We start from the raw sequence: 15,454 nt of genomic DNA on the forward strand, positions 1-15,454 counted from the left end.
TGTTGTCCGTTGTCTTGATTGTTCCACTTTAAGTGTGGATGATTGCGCCACCCCGCGTTATAGTTGTTGGAGTATGGATCATACTTTTGTCTTTGTTGCCCCTGAAACCCTCCTAACGCATTAGCTTGCTCAAGACCACCTTGATCCATTAACGAAGGGCACATATCCGTGGCATGTCCCATCATTGAACATACACCGCACACCTGTTTTGGAGCCACCATAACCTGTTGCACAAGATTAGTCAAGTTAGCTAATTGTAATTCAATACTAGAGTTAGCACTTACCTCGTTAACTTTCTTAAAAGGTAGCTCATCTCTCCCTCCAAATTTTCGTGTGTTGCCAACAATGTTCTTTAATAATGCCTTAGCATTTGTTGGTGTCTTGTCCATGAATGCTCCTCCACTTGCTGCATCAAGCATTACACAATCAGTACCACATAATCCTTCATAAAAATATTGTATTAAAAGATGCTCTGAAATTTGATGATTAGGACAAGATGCAACCAAATGTGTGAATCACTCATAGTAATCTCCAAAGGGCTCTCCATGTTGTTGTCGGATTGCACATATGTCTTTCCTTATGCTTGCAGCTTTTGTGGCCGGAAAATATTGCTCCAAGAATGCTTGCTTCACCTGGTTCCATGTGTTCATTAATCCTGGAGGTAAATTGTAAAGCCACTCCTTTGCCTTAGCTTCTAATGTAAATGGGAATGCCTTCAACTTGACTTGCTCCTCATCCACATTGGCTGGTCTCATTCCCGAGCATACCACATGAAACTCCATGAGATGCTTGTTGGCATCCTTTGTTGAGAAGCCATGGAACTTAGGCAAGTAGTGAATCATGTCGGACTTAAGCTCAAATCCTCCTTCTGCATTTGGATATGTCATGCACAATGGTTGTTGATCCATATTTGGCGTTGCTAACTCCCTCAAAGTATGGTTATCAGCCATGCCTTCTTGTGGTTCTTCCTCCTCTTCCGAACTCAAATGTGGTGGAGAAGATGGAGGTAAAGACATCAATGCACGCTTCTGCTTGATTGTTCCTTGAAGCTTTCAAAGTGTTCATTCAACCTTAGGATTGTAGGAAGCTAGATCAATGCTCTTGGACCTTTGAGTATGCATATACTACGAAGAGTACCTGAAATAAAAACAAAAACAAAAGCACTAATTAGACAAGAAAAGAAAACAATAGAAAAATAAGTAATTAGAAATAACAATCCCCGGTGACACGGCGCCAAAAATTTGATAGGATTAAAAGCACACCACAAAGTAGCACACAAATGTCCTATTAATTTTCCTTATTAACAATAATATTTGTCAATTGTAGCATATGAAAATAAGGGTCTTTCCTGTAGAAGATTGTTTTATCTAACTACTTAAAATGTCACAAAACCAGGACTGCTATTCCTACTGACCAGCCACCGAAAAATAATTATTAGACGGACTTACACTTATCTAAAGTCTACGAAATTTTATATGCAGATACTAGACACACAGAGCTACACTCCGACAAATGTTTGGGATTTTTGGAGTTGATTTTCTATTTAAATTAAATCGAACAAAAACAGAACAGAAATAGATTTTTAATAATAAAAATAGATTGTAGTTCACAAGCTAAGAAAACGAGTTAGGGGAATTGCTATCCACACCAAATAATCATGCAAAAATGTTATGTTTCATTCAAATTCCTTCTATTTCCGGATGAAGATGCTCAAGTTGGCTCAATGTTAAAACTCAACCTATTACTCTTTCTTATGTAGTATGTTAAGAGAATGGTGTTTTCAACTTAACTTAGTCCCTAACATGCAATCTAGAATGGTGTGTTCATAGATTTAACAAGTAGAAATCATTAAGAACAAAAAGAGTTTGAGTCATCACAAGGCATCGTAAGTACTAGTGTTGTCTTACTTATCCTAGAAATTGGTTCACATGTTAATCGCAATTAACAAGTACTACTCTAGAACATATGTAGGTCCTTAATCGACAAGGGCAAGCACACACATATTCATAGTATTAGAAACCTAGATATGCTTACTAAGTATGCATCCGTAGAAAACACATAAAGAAATCATCAATGATACAAGTAGTGAACCAATTTTCATCCATTCATAAAAGTAATTCAAACGAAATGTCATAACAAAATTGCAATCATATTTGGGGCTTCAAACAGCCCCTAACTACTAAAAATTTTTGTTACACATAATTCTCAAATTAAACCAAAAGAAAGACACGAGTTTGAGAAGATAAAACCGAAAGAAGAGAATGCCAAGATTTCCTCCTTCCTTTCCTTCCTTCCCCAATGCAGCAGCCTTCTTTTTTCCTTGCTTTTCTTCCTTGCTTTCTATCTTTTTTTTCACCTTTTTTTTTCTCCTTTTGCCGCTGCAACCTGCAGCCCTTTTCTTCTTTCTACTGCCTTAGTTTTTTCTCCATAACTCACCCCATTAACAGCCATTTAGTGATGACAATAAGTGAGAGGAAATGCTAAAACAATTGTAACTCTTTGGGCAGCCTTTATGCCCATTACTCTCACTTAATTTTCCATTTCCTCTGATATTTGAATAGGTGTTAGCTGGCTTATCCTTGGCTGCATCAGTTTTGGCTGTTAATTTTATTGGATTTATTGCTTTCAATGCTTTCTTGTCAATTACAAACTGCTCAGCCTCTTGGGAACCTTTCAGTGTTAAAACGGCCATAACTTCTTCTAGAAAAATGATATTGAAATGCTCCAAAAAATAGACATCCGTAGCTTTCCAAGCATATAAGTCTCATTCTCTAATTCTTTCTGAGCTGTCCGCAACTTGCTTCCAAAGTCAGCTAACGTGCACAGGCAGTTTTGACGAATTTGTTACTTAAAATTCCACTTGTGTTATTTTTCTTTTCTTTAGTTGACAAATCATACAAAACACAAAAACAAAGTAAATAGCTCAAAAATATAGGGAACTAACTAAGAAAAGACAAGTGGATTTGATATAAAATATATATAAATATGAGCTTATCATCGGGCCCCTAAGGGGGGTGGATTGTGACATCCCACATCGCCCAGGGGAGTGATCCTTATATGTATATTCCTATCCCTACCTAGTACGAGGCCTTTTGGGAGCTCACTGGCTTCGGATTCCATGGGAACTCCGAAGTTAAGCGAGTAGCGTGCGAGAGCATTCCCATGATGGATGACCCATCGGGAAGTTCTTGTGTGAGTTCCCAAAAACAAAACCGTGAGGGCGTAGTTGGGACCCAAAGCGGACAATATCGTGCTACGGTGGTGGAGCGGGCCCGGGTTGTGGTGGGGGCCCGGGCCGGGATGTGACAACATTGATTGATTTCAGAGATCATCTTGATGGTGAGAGTCAATTTCATAGACCATTTATGATAAATATATATATATATATGTAAATAAATAAATAGAACCAGATTATTGTTCTTAAAGAAAAGATAGAATTATATTCGGTGACAAACGACTAAAATAAACGTCAGTATTCAGTGAAAGCTTGTTGAAAATTGGAATATGTTAGGTGGGATCCTGCTGAATGAGGCAAAATTTTCAAAATGGAGTCACGTTGAACTGTTAAGCAGAAAAAAGCATGAACATAAACATATAAACTGTATTGCTAATCAATTTTTTAATAACATGATTTTTACTCACGCTACTAACCACAAATTTTTTTAAAAAGGTCAATAAAGTGAAAGCCTTTTAACACTCAATAATGGGACGTCAACTGCAGCAACTGCAATAGAGCCTCTTAGACATCGGTTAGATTTTTTTCTTTGACTTCGTAAAATAATTGAAATCAAACAAAAAAAATACTTGCATAAATTAATTCATACTTTAGTTAAAAGATTTAAATCACAATCCTTTCATTAGAAAGAGTTTGTTTTCTCTACAACTGTTAATTTTTTTGCTAAAATAGAGCGTAGGATAAAGATTACCTGATGGTTAGAGTTTGATTGCGTGTAGATTTATTGATAAATTTTAATGTTATTGTTAATTTCATCTTGTACTTGATGATAGTTATGCAATAGGGTAATAAAAACAATTCACATTTCAAATTTAAGTTAGATGTTGAGAGAGGTTACATGAGTTCAAATAAAAATTTCCTTTATTATCTTAAATGCATTTATCGTTAATTCAATTCATAATCTATTCAAATTTTATTTAGTTACATTGGAATTTACTTCAAAATTTTCGTTAGTTTCTTGTGTCATTACATTATTGCATTCATACATAAAAAAAGAAGGTAAATTACAAAAAACTACCTCAACTATAGGTCAAATCACAGTCTCATACCTCATGTTTAAAAAATAACAATGTCATACCTCATCTGACGAATTCGTTTCAATGTCATACCTCCGTCATTTTTTCTATTAAATGCTAACGTAGCTTGAGATGGGCCCCACTCTCTAGTCTAACTAGATAAAAATATTAATTAAATATTAAAAAAATTAAATCATAATTTATTTAAATATTTTTATTTAAAAAAGGGGGACCCACCCCTACAAACTCATCATCCTCACCAAATTAATCTTTGTAACCAAACACCCACAATCTCCATGCCAATTTCAAACAGAAAACCCCAATTCTCCCCAAACCCTAAATTTCAAATTGTTAGCCCCAATCACCCTCGCATCAATGTCTACACCACCACTACTGTCGCCCACAGCCTCTGCTAAGAAGCCCCAGCCATTGCCGTGAACCCAAGAGGAGACGGTGCAGCTAAGGAGAGTCCAGTAGAACTCGAGTCAGTGAGAAGATTTGGTTGATTGTGGCAACCAGGTGAAGCTACAAGTATGGCGAGCCATCGAAAGCCTTACGCAGTGCCCCAGTAAGATGGAGAGGCTCCTGTAATGACACCACGTCGTGAAGAAGCACCTCGGACAGAGAACCAATTCCAGCTGGCCCTTCTTCGAGAACCAGAGAACCATCACCCTCACGCCTCACCTTTCTTCTTCCCCAGTTCATTCGTCTCCCCTCCCTAAGATTAAACTCCACCCTTTTTGCAAAACCCTAAAGTTAGCCCCCATTTCTCTCTCTAGAAGCCATGTCTATTCTATCTTGCCTTCGCCATGCAGCCCTCACCCGCCACGCACGCCACTTCTCCACGGCGGCCCCACTCTCCTCCAAGGACGAAATCTGGGTTTTTGAATTGGGTACCAAGATCCCTTTTTTTTGAATTCAGGATTTTGAATTGGGTACCCAAGTGGGATTAGGATTTATGGGTTTTGAATTTGATGATTTTATGTAGTGTTCGGTAATGGTGGTGGGGTTAGGTGAAGATTTGAAAGGATTTGGGGAGAAAGTGCAATTGGAAGAGTGAGTGAAGTGGTTAGGGTTTTTAGGGGTTTGGAGGTTTTGAGCGGTGAGGTAGGTGGAGGAAGCATACAATGATGAATTAGGATGAGAGAGTCTTGAAAGCTTGGAGTTGAACCTGCGTGTGTTCAAGGCCACCACTTTTGTTCAACCAAAAATTTATAGAGAGGGAAGGGATGGAACTGGGGAAGAAGAAGGGTGAGGGTGATTGTAAGAAGTGGGTCCTAATTTTTAATAGAATATTTAAATAAATTTATGATTTAATGTTTTAATATTTAATTAATATTTTTATCTAGTTGGACTAGAGAGTAGGGTCCATCTCAAACCATGTCATTTAATAGAAAAATTAACAGAAAAACTGATGGAGGTATGACATTGAAACGAATTCGTAAGATGAAGTATAATATTGTCATTTTTTAACCATGAGGTATGAGATTGTGCTTCAATCCATAATTGAGGTAATTTTTTGTAATTTATCCTTAAAAAAATATAGAAAACATACAAATCGGTCCTTGAACAAGAGGAAGTGAAAGGACTTAAACCAAGAAAAAGTTTAGTCTTTGGTCGCACAATCGCTCGATGCTAGGTTAGATTTTTTTTTTTTTTTTTTTTTTGGGTCAAATGCTAGGTCAAATTTGAGCACACATCAATGCACACATTTCAATCTCTAAATGTTTATCCGTACAACTAGTACTTGTGTGATTAGCTTGTGAGTGTAACATTGTTTATTTATCAGATCTTCCTGCAAATGAACTAAAGCTAATTTTAACAGATGTGGTTTTAATGCTACCTAACATTCAGTTCTACAAGTGTTTTGTCTGTTAGTTTTGATTTCTTTAAGTAGTAAGTCTATTATTTTCAATCACAATTATTCATTTCTCGCATCACTCAGTATTACTTAACGTTAAAAGAAAAATTAAACTTTAAGTGGGTGGCTCCTAGAGTTCCTTGTTTCTATTTTGAAAGTCTCCTCCCAACCATTTCCTAGATTGCAAATATCATTTTTTTTTTTTTTTTAACAAACAATATTATTTACACTAAGAAGGAAGAGGAGAGGAATGAACCTTATAATGAGTTAGCAATAATGTAGTTCAACTTTATTTTTGACGAGAATCGAACCTAAAATCTCTCATTTACAAATAAAGAACTACCACTAAACCGTAGATTGAGTACATGGAATTTCAACGTTTATATGATAAGGGCAAAACATGAAAGATTAAGAGGACTCGTTCAGGCGTTTTTAGCTCAAAATTCCGATGTTGGAGTTGAGTTGTGGAGTTCTAGGCTCAAATTTCCAACACTCAGGACTCATTCAAGAATCTTGAAGATGAAAGTAGATGTCAGTGCCCATTTTCTACAGATTTTGTTGATACGACATTGATACTTGGTAGATTTTATTGATATGACATTGATATATGGTACTCACCTCATCTGCTTCCTTTCCTTCCTTCCTTCTTCCCCCCTCCCCTCTCCCTCCTCAGTCCTCACCTCATCTGGCAAACCTTCATCCCTCTTCATCTCTTCTGTCGCTCACCGCTTCACCATAGAAAAACTTAAACCACATCCCTTTCAAGTTTCAATCACCGCTGCCACCAGTTCACCCAGACCTCATCTCTCCGCTTTGTGATCTATAGACTGCTACAGAAGCTTGATTTGTTCAAGTCGGCAACAACTGCAGAGGTAAGCTCTCTGATAAATCTTCTAATTCACTCTTTATTTCTTTTTTCATCTGGGTGATGAACTAATTTCAGGCCAGGTCCGGACGCCGCAACCACCTCGCACCGTTTGCCCATATCCTCTCTCACTTGGGTAAGCAATTAAGACTTTTGGTTCAGTTTTTATTGTGCCCAATTTTCTATTTAAACCTTGAATTTTTTTTAAACTGATTTGGGGTTACTTAAATAGGCATGCTCGATGAGTGCTGCAGCGCTGCCATCCCTGAATCAGAAGATACTCAGAAGCAAGAAGAAGAGAAAGTCGTGGAATATAAAAGCTTTTTGCTTTGTGAAGGCATACTTTTCCCATCTCACCTCTTTGTTGAAACTGAGCTAGGTTTACGTAAAGTTTTATGAATATGGACACAAAGTATTATGCACTGGATAACTCAGAAGCATTCTTATTAAACTGAAAGACTTCAACCAGCTATTAAATAGCCTTACATCAACAAGAAAATGAAATAACAGCCCACGATAACAACAACCCTAGAATCGTGGTAATCGACTAGTTTAAAACAGATAACAAACTTGTCCCTCAAGTATAGGAGGGTTATTAGCACGTCCAGGGGATAAACCCTAGAAACAAGGAAACCTATCAACTAGAATCTTTGACAACTTCAACATCCTCCCTTAAACTGAATACTATTGATTCAGTGTATTCCAGGCCATTTGCATACACCCATTAGGTCTCGCATTTTCTGGAATACTTCAAGTTTCAGTGGCTTTGTCATCACGTCTGCAATCTGCTCCTGAGTAGAACACTGCAGCAGCTCCACTACTTCATCCTTGACGAGATCTCGAAGGAAGTGAAACCTTACATCTATATGTTTACTGCGACCATGCATTACTGGATTCTTTGACAGCTTAATGGTTGAGACATTATCACAGTACACCTTTGTTGGACCAGTTTGCCTCAGAGTCAAGCAACTCAAAATTCTTCTTATCCATACCACTTGACATGCACTTGAAGCAGCTGCAATGAATTCTGCTTCAGTAGTAGAAAGAGTAACCACTGGTTGCTTCTTCGAGGACCATGATACAGCTCCTGAATTCATCATAAATACATAACCTAAAGTACTTTTTCTGTCATCTTGATCACCAGCATAGTCACTGTCTGTATAGCCAATGAGCTCTTCATCTCCTCCCTTCTTGTAAAATACCCCAAAATCACCAGTTCCCTTCACGTATCTTAAGATCCTTTTGACTGCCAATAAATGAGTCTGTGTAGGATTCTTTATATACGTGCTAATTAGACTTACAGCGTACATAAGATCAGGTCGTGTAGCTGTTAAATACATAAGGCTCCCAACCATTTGCTTATAAAGTGTGCTATCTACTTTTGCTCCCCCTTCATCACGAGTGAGTTTGAATCCAGGAACCACAGGGTTATGCACTGAGTTGCACTGACCCATGTTGAACCTGTCTAACACTTCCTGTGCATACTTACGCTGACTTATAAAAATGCCATCTGGTTTCTGTATTACTTCAATGCCAAGAAAGTATCTCATACTTCCGAGATCAGTCATATCAAATTCTGTCATCATGGATCTCTTAAATTTCTCAAACAACACCCTATCATTTCCAGTGAAAATGAGATCATCAACATATAGGCATACAATCAAAATTTTACCTTCACTGGCTGTCTTGATAAACAAAGTGTGCTCAAAAGGACATTTGCTGAATCCCTCTTTGATAAAATATGCCTCTATTCGACTGTACCATGCTCGTGGAGCCTGCTTGAGCCCGTATAGTGCCTTCTTGAGACGATAGACCTTGCCTTCGCTTCCCTTCTGTTCATATCCAGGTGGTTGTTCAACGAAAACCTCTTCATTGATCTCTCCATGCAAGAAAGCTGCTTTGACGTCGAGTTGGTAAATCATCCAGCTCCTTTGTGCAGCAATATAACCATTCGAATTGTATCCATTCGTGCCACTGGTGCAAACACTTCAGAAAAATCCACTCCATATCGTTGGCAATATCCCTTCGCAACAAGCCGGGCCTTATACTTGTTCACCTCCCCATTTTCATTCAATTTTGTCTTGAAAATCCATTTAACTCCAATAGTTTTTCCTCCTGTTGGTAGGTCAGTCAATTCCCACGTATGGTTCTTCTCTATTGCTTCTATATCTCTATCCATTGCTTGTTTCCACTTCTCACTTTTCACAGCTTCACAATAGCTTGTAGGATCGCCATTTGTAAACAAGGCTAGATGAGCCAAGTTCATACCTTCTTCATCAGAGAGTCCTTCACCAGTGTCATAGTCTCTCATCCAACTAGGTTGCCTTCGAGCTCGTCCCTCTTGAGGTGCACTGCCTTCATTTATGGCATTTTCTGATTCAAACGAATTATTGCCATCTGACCCATGGTCGTCAGTTTCTTCTTCATTTCCTTCATTTCCTTCTTCATTGCCTTCATCTCTAGTACCTGTTTCTTCATCAAGATCAGCTAAGATATCTTGCTCATGACTGTCATCCCAATTCCATAGTTGATCTTCTTCAAACACTACATCTCGACTTATAATGATTTTACTTGAAATAGGGTCATACAATCTATAAGCTTTGGACTCTTCACTTACCCCCAACAGTATACATTTGAGGCTTTTGTCATCAAGCTTCAATCTCTTGGTATCTGGTACGTGCACATGAGAGATGCAACCAAAAACCCTAAAGTGTTCTACCGAGGGTTTGCGCCCACTCCATGCTTCCTCAGGTGTTTTGCTCTTTACTGCAAGGGTCGGACTTCGATTTAGCACGTGGACAGCCCAGTTCACTGCTTCAGGTCAGAAGGTCTTTGGAATCCGCTTCTTTGATAGCATACATCGAACCATATTCATGATGGTTCGATTCTTCCGTTCAGCAACCCCGTTCTGTTGAGGCGTATAGGGAGCTGTCAACTGCCTTTGAACGCCATTCTCATTGCAGAAATCTGTGAATTCATGTGATGTGAACTCACCATCTCGATCCGTCCTCAACCCTCTTATGAATGATCCAGTTTCCTTTTCCACTTTGGCTTTGTATGTTTTGAACACGGTGAAAGCTTCTGATTTCTCCACCAGAAAATAAACCCAAGTTTTTCTACTATAGTCATCAGTAAAAGTGATGAAATATCTCTTCTTACTGTTTGAGATTGGATTTATGGGTCCACAGATGTCAGCGTGTATCAATTGTAGGATCTTTGAGGCTCTCCACACACTTTCACTAGGAAAAGATTCACGATGTTGCTTCCCCACAAGGCAGCCTTCACACACATTCTGAGAAGCTTTGAGCTTTGGCAGCCCCTTAACCATGTTCTTTTGTTGTAACACCTTCAGACCACTCCAACTTAAATGTCTATATTGACAATGCCAGCGATCAGCTTGATCTGTAGTTGTCATGGAGAGACAACTTTGTTCCTTTCCCAGACAACGAGCACTCAAGGCAAACATCCTGTTGTATGTCATCTCAGTTTCGAGAATGAGACTTTTCTCAGGATGAAAGATCTTACACTTTCCATGTTGCATGAGCACTGCGAGTCCCCTCTCTTACAGTTGACCAATACTCAACAAGTTATTCTTTAATTCTGGTACCAAGAAGACGTCTGTAATCACATGCACGATCCCATGCACCTCCATACGTACTTTGCCCTTGCCTTGCACACTGAGACTGAAGTTGTTTCCCTGCTTGACTGACTCTCGGAAATTTGCATCTATTTCGACAAATGCTTCCTTTCCACTGAAGGAAAATTTGTGAAAAACATGTTCATTTAAGCAACATCAATAGCATGCAATTAACAATTAAAGGCGGAATCATGCTTGTATGCACTTAAAACAAAACATTTACCCATGAAATTCAAAGCCTAGTAGATAGGTGAACCAAGACTCAACTCAAAACAAAGTGAGTTGAGAAATCAATACCTTTGTAGATTCCTCTTTGAATAAGCAAAGGCTAATCACCCAAAGAGAGGGCCTTCATTCCTTGCATCTTAGATCCATGGATTTGAATGGATGAAAAGGATTCTCCAAGTTCCCAAAATTGAGAACCTCTAAGTCTCCACACCAAGGTAAGATTGAAGAAGAAATGAGTGACCTTGAGGAAGTAAGATTGCTAGATGTTATCCTCAAGGTGGCCGGCCATTTCTAGAGAGAAAGAAGAGTTTGTGTTTCTCCAATTTCCCCAAAAACAACACTTAATGAATTTTGGCTATTAAGTCAAACTTATACCTTAATTCATTTGAGTGGCAAACTTGTAAATAAGTCCAAAGCCCACTCTTTCTCTAAATGGCCGGCCTTAGGGTATTCTTTGGGCTATTTGGGCCTTTGTGAATCATTATTCATTAAGTTGTCATACAACTTAAGTCAATGGACTTGACGTTCGAAGCCCATTGGGCCTTAAGGTCCAAAACTATCCCGAGGTCTTCAACGAACTTATTCGTTTGATTAATAATCATATTAATTAATCCTTGCCATAAATAATTAAACCATTTAATTATTCTTACTCATCTCCGTTGAATCTTCAATCTCTACCTCACACGGTGTACGATCCATTAGGTTCCTTTTAGCGAGGCAGTGGGCGATTCAAACTCTTTCAAATCGATTGTGAATTGAAACTTACTTTCAATTCTCCCGTTAGTGATAATACACTTTTAGGGCTTCCACAAACCATGGTTGACGCCTAGCAGCATGTCATGGTTACCCAAGCTAATCAGAAGAGGTGGAGAACCTATTCAGTCTTAGGATTACAAATGCAATACGGTCTTTCTCTAATACAATACTCTTGACCACATTGTTTGGTTTGATAGTTTATTCATGTCTACTATCCAATGTGAGTCTTGTGCTTATATGATTACCTTGAATGTGATCTGGAACGCATTCCAACATCTCATTCATACTCTGGCCAGAGATTCCAAATCATATCATAGAGTATTCTCCCTCAAACAGTTTGAAGGTTAGAGATCCCTTGTTGCGCATTCACTTGCCTCCATGGCTAAGTGGCTTAACCCCGACGATGCCGTGGACACCCTGATAGAGTGACGTTGACATAATCAAAGATTAAGGACCTAACCACAAGACAACTGTGATGCCTCAGGTCAAAAGACTAATTTGCATTATCCCAACCATGAGTTCTCATGTGACATGAATATGAGAACTCTTCGTTGATCGTGTTCAGTGAACTCATTCTCTATTGAGCACCTACGTACTTGTCTTGATGTCACACACACCAATGACTCGAGACTAGTCACTCTCCCTGAGAGAAGACATAGCACGTACTGATCTTAACGGACTGTCAATGCCCAATTGACAATCCTATGATCAGGAACGTTTAGGATGTGTCAACGAAAGAATGGTCTCATGAATCTAACTTCTTTAGATCGCATTCTTCCAATCACATATTCCTTGGACTTATCGTTTAAGCATATAACATTTATATGAGACGGCTCAAACAATAATGTTTGCCCTTTAAACTACATTAGTTTGAAATGTCCGTAAAGTATCATCATATGATTGGTTTTAGGGCACATTTCCAACATCCACCACACATGTGGTTGCTACATCCTGAATCAAGAAACCAAATCTGCTCCGTCTCATCTTCCTTGGCATCCACCAACGCCATTAGCAGCATTTCCTCATGTGTTTCTGCAAAGTTAGCATTGGAGTCCCTAGTCTTCTTAGGACATTCCCACTGAAAGTGCCCTAGTTCGTGACAGTTGTAGCATTCTATGATAGATTTGTCGAACCCAAATCTACCCCTTCCTCTACCTCTTCCCCAATAGGAGCCACGGCCACTACTCCTTCCTCCTTGTTGGACTCCAGTGATAACTTGGAGAGCTTGTTCGTCCATCACATGTTGACCCATCCTTTGTTCATACACAAGCAAACTGCTCTGAAGTTCATCAATGGATAGAGTATCCAAGTCATTCGATTCCTCAATCGAACAGACCACATAATCAAATTTTGACGTCATAGACCTCAAAACTTTCTCAATGATCACGATATCCTCCATTCTTTCTCCATGCACCCTCATCTTATTAGCTATGGTAAGTGTCCTCCCAAAATAATCATTGACAGTTTCTCCAGCCTTCATATGCAATACTTCGAACTCTTTCCGAAGTGCTTGCAACTGAGCACGCTTCACACGTGCAGTTCCTTGGTACTTCTGCTTCAAGGAATCCCATATATCCTTCGCCGTGTCCTTCTTCAAGATTGTTTCAAGGATAGAGCGATAAATGGCCTGAAACAAGTAATTCTTGGCCTTCAGGTCTTTCAGCTTCAGTTCCTCCAGTGCCTTTTTCTGTGAATCACTAGAGTCTGCTCCTCCTGCGATTGCAGTGATCCCCGTCTCCACCAGGTTCCAATACTCCTTGGAACGTAGAAAGTTTTCCATAAGCATGCTCCAGTGATCATAGTGCCCATCGAGCCTCGGGATGGCAGGTTGCACAAAACTGTTCTCGGACGTCATATTCTTGTTCTTTCACGCAAGCAACTGTGTTTGCTGGTTTTGGTCAGGCCCCTATGATGGGGCTCTGATACCAGATGTTGAAACTGAGCTAGGTTTACGTAAAGTTTTATGAATATGGACACAAAGTATTATGCACTGGATAACTCAGAAGCATTCTTATTAAACTGAAAGACTTCAACCAGCTATTAAATAGCCTTACATCAACAAGAAAATGAAATAACAGCCCACGATAACAACAACCCTAGAATCGTGGTAATCGACTAGTTTAAAACAGATAACAAACTTGTCCCTCAAGTATAGGAGGGTTATTAGCACGTCCAGGGGATAAACCCTAGAAACAAGGAAACCTATCAACTAGAATCTTTGACAACTTCAACACTCTTGCTTTTGTTGCACTGAATTGGTAGATTGGGTTCAAAAATATATATATGTGAATTTTCGCGTAACTGTTTCTTTATATAATTACCAATTGAAGGTGATTTGAGATCATGTAACATTTCCTCGCCAGAACCGAAGATCGCCGTCGCTCAGAGCTGCGTTGCGTTTCATGAAACAAGTTTATCTCCTGCCAATTTTGTGTACCCACTTTTTCTTCATGATGGTTGGTCTTGCTTGCAACCCAATTTGATGCTATAAAGTTTTGCGTTTTACAATCTGTTCATGCTTAAACCTCATTCAAATTTTCAAATTTGTGTAAATCTTGCAGGTCAGGACGGCACACCTATCTGGGCAATGTCGAGATATCTAGGCTTGGGTGGAGACGTGGACTTATGGAAGAGGTGAAGTAGCTTAGCTCTATCTCATTAGCTCTTATCTGTTCTATTAATGCTAAGATCAATGGTAAAAAGTTCTATTGGTTTTATAATCAAAGATACATATATTATATAAACAGAGGATATATTATTAATTTCTTGATGTAAACAATGATAATTTGAAGAACCATTTAAAGTATTTTGGTAATCAGCATACTTAAACTTAAATGTGATATATCCGTAGTATATAATTTACATCATATATCTTTTGAAGTACATGAAACTATGAAGAAAAAAATCCTAATTAATCTGATTATGGGGGTTTTGTTTTATATCAAAATATTGCAGCAGAAGTCACACTTTGAAGAGTTCATGCTGCATAAAAAGATGATGAAATGCTACCCGTTGAGTCCATCATTGCTCCACTGAAGACAGAGCTGAAGCTTACTGCAGGAGGTATACTTTTGTTCTGCGATATGACCGCATTTTATTTTAAGACAGATAGGGTTGAAAAAAATTTATGTAGTATTTTTGTATCAGTTTGGAGTTTCTATTTTGGCTTCCATATTTGGTCTGTACATGTGAGGTATAGAGTGTTCTTTTTCAATCAATAAGTTCTTTATTGTCATGTAAACATTTTGCTGTAACATGTCCTTCAAATTATTCCCCATTTCTTCATCATAAACCCTAATTTCCAAATTATTCTATTATTTCAAATTTTTAATTTTGTACAGGCGACTTATATTTCTGTAAGGTCTTCAAGGTGTACACGCAGCTATGGAAATTTCAACAAGGTACTGATATCTTAGCTCTTTCTTACTCTTGAGATACCTGCCGTTGGATTCCATTAGCTGTCTGAAATTTTTTATTTTTTATTTGAGTTGGTTGGGATTTATTCAATTCAACTGGGTTAGGTTTTTTAGTTGTTTGGATTTTCACTTGGTCTTTTCTTTTTATTAATTTGTGGACCAATTTTTTTTAGAGGTTAACTTGCCAGTTTGCTTTGCTGTCAAACAGAGAACAAAATGGGATGTGTAAAGAAACGCCGGATTCAGAGTGCGATCAGGCATAAGTGGTGACGGACAAGGTTCGGTACCATCAACAATACCAAGAAGTCGATAGCGCCTAAGAATTGGGGCAAATAGAGCACACCATGGAAGGTAATTGGACCGCTTGAGCTTGATTGGCACCATGCTACCAATATTTTGGATTGTGAGAGAGGTATAAGGAGAGGAATTAGGGTTTGAAA

General features: G+C 38.6%; 1 protein-coding gene across 2 annotated transcripts; it reads left to right on the forward strand.

Annotated features, from left to right (window-relative positions):
* Nucleotides 1-6,493: 6,493 nt before the first annotated feature.
* LOC103942420 lies at nt 6,494-14,703 on the forward strand. Of its 2 annotated transcripts, none has more exons than XM_048577401.1 (6): nt 6,494-6,984; nt 7,061-7,113; nt 7,210-7,314; nt 13,929-14,054; nt 14,160-14,232; nt 14,554-14,703. In XM_048577401.1, the coding sequence occupies exons 3-6, from the start codon at nt 7,212-7,214 to the stop codon at nt 14,594-14,596; spliced, it is 345 nt and encodes a 114-aa protein (XP_048433358.1). In that variant the 5' UTR covers nt 6,494-6,984; nt 7,061-7,113; nt 7,210-7,211; the 3' UTR covers nt 14,597-14,703. The 2 variants fall into 2 exon arrangements, with proteins under 2 accessions (XP_048433358.1, XP_048433357.1); XM_048577400.1 differs by having other exon boundaries at nt 6,496-6,984; nt 7,056-7,113; nt 14,554-14,702.
* Nucleotides 14,704-15,454: the final 751 nt, after the last annotated feature.

The sequence above is a fragment of a genome, unplaced genomic scaffold (genome assembly GCF_019419815.1).
Source record: "Pyrus x bretschneideri cultivar Hongxiangsu unplaced genomic scaffold, Pyrus_bretschneideri_v1 Contig111, whole genome shotgun sequence".
Lineage (NCBI taxonomy): Eukaryota > Viridiplantae > Streptophyta > Magnoliopsida > Rosales > Rosaceae > Pyrus > Pyrus x bretschneideri.

Excerpts from the sequence above, each read along its gene's own strand:
- LOC103942420 (XM_048577401.1), top strand. The coding sequence starts at position 7,212 with ATGCTCGATGAGTGCTGCAGCGCTGCCATCCCTGAATCAGAAGATACT. Across the intron at positions 7,315-13,928 it reads AAGCTTTTTGCTTTGTGAAG|GTGATTTGAGATCATGTAAC; the intron begins GCATACTTTTCC and ends TACCAATTGAAG. Across the intron at positions 14,233-14,553 it reads GACGTGGACTTATGGAAGAG|CAGAAGTCACACTTTGAAGA; the intron begins GTGAAGTAGCTT and ends AAAATATTGCAG.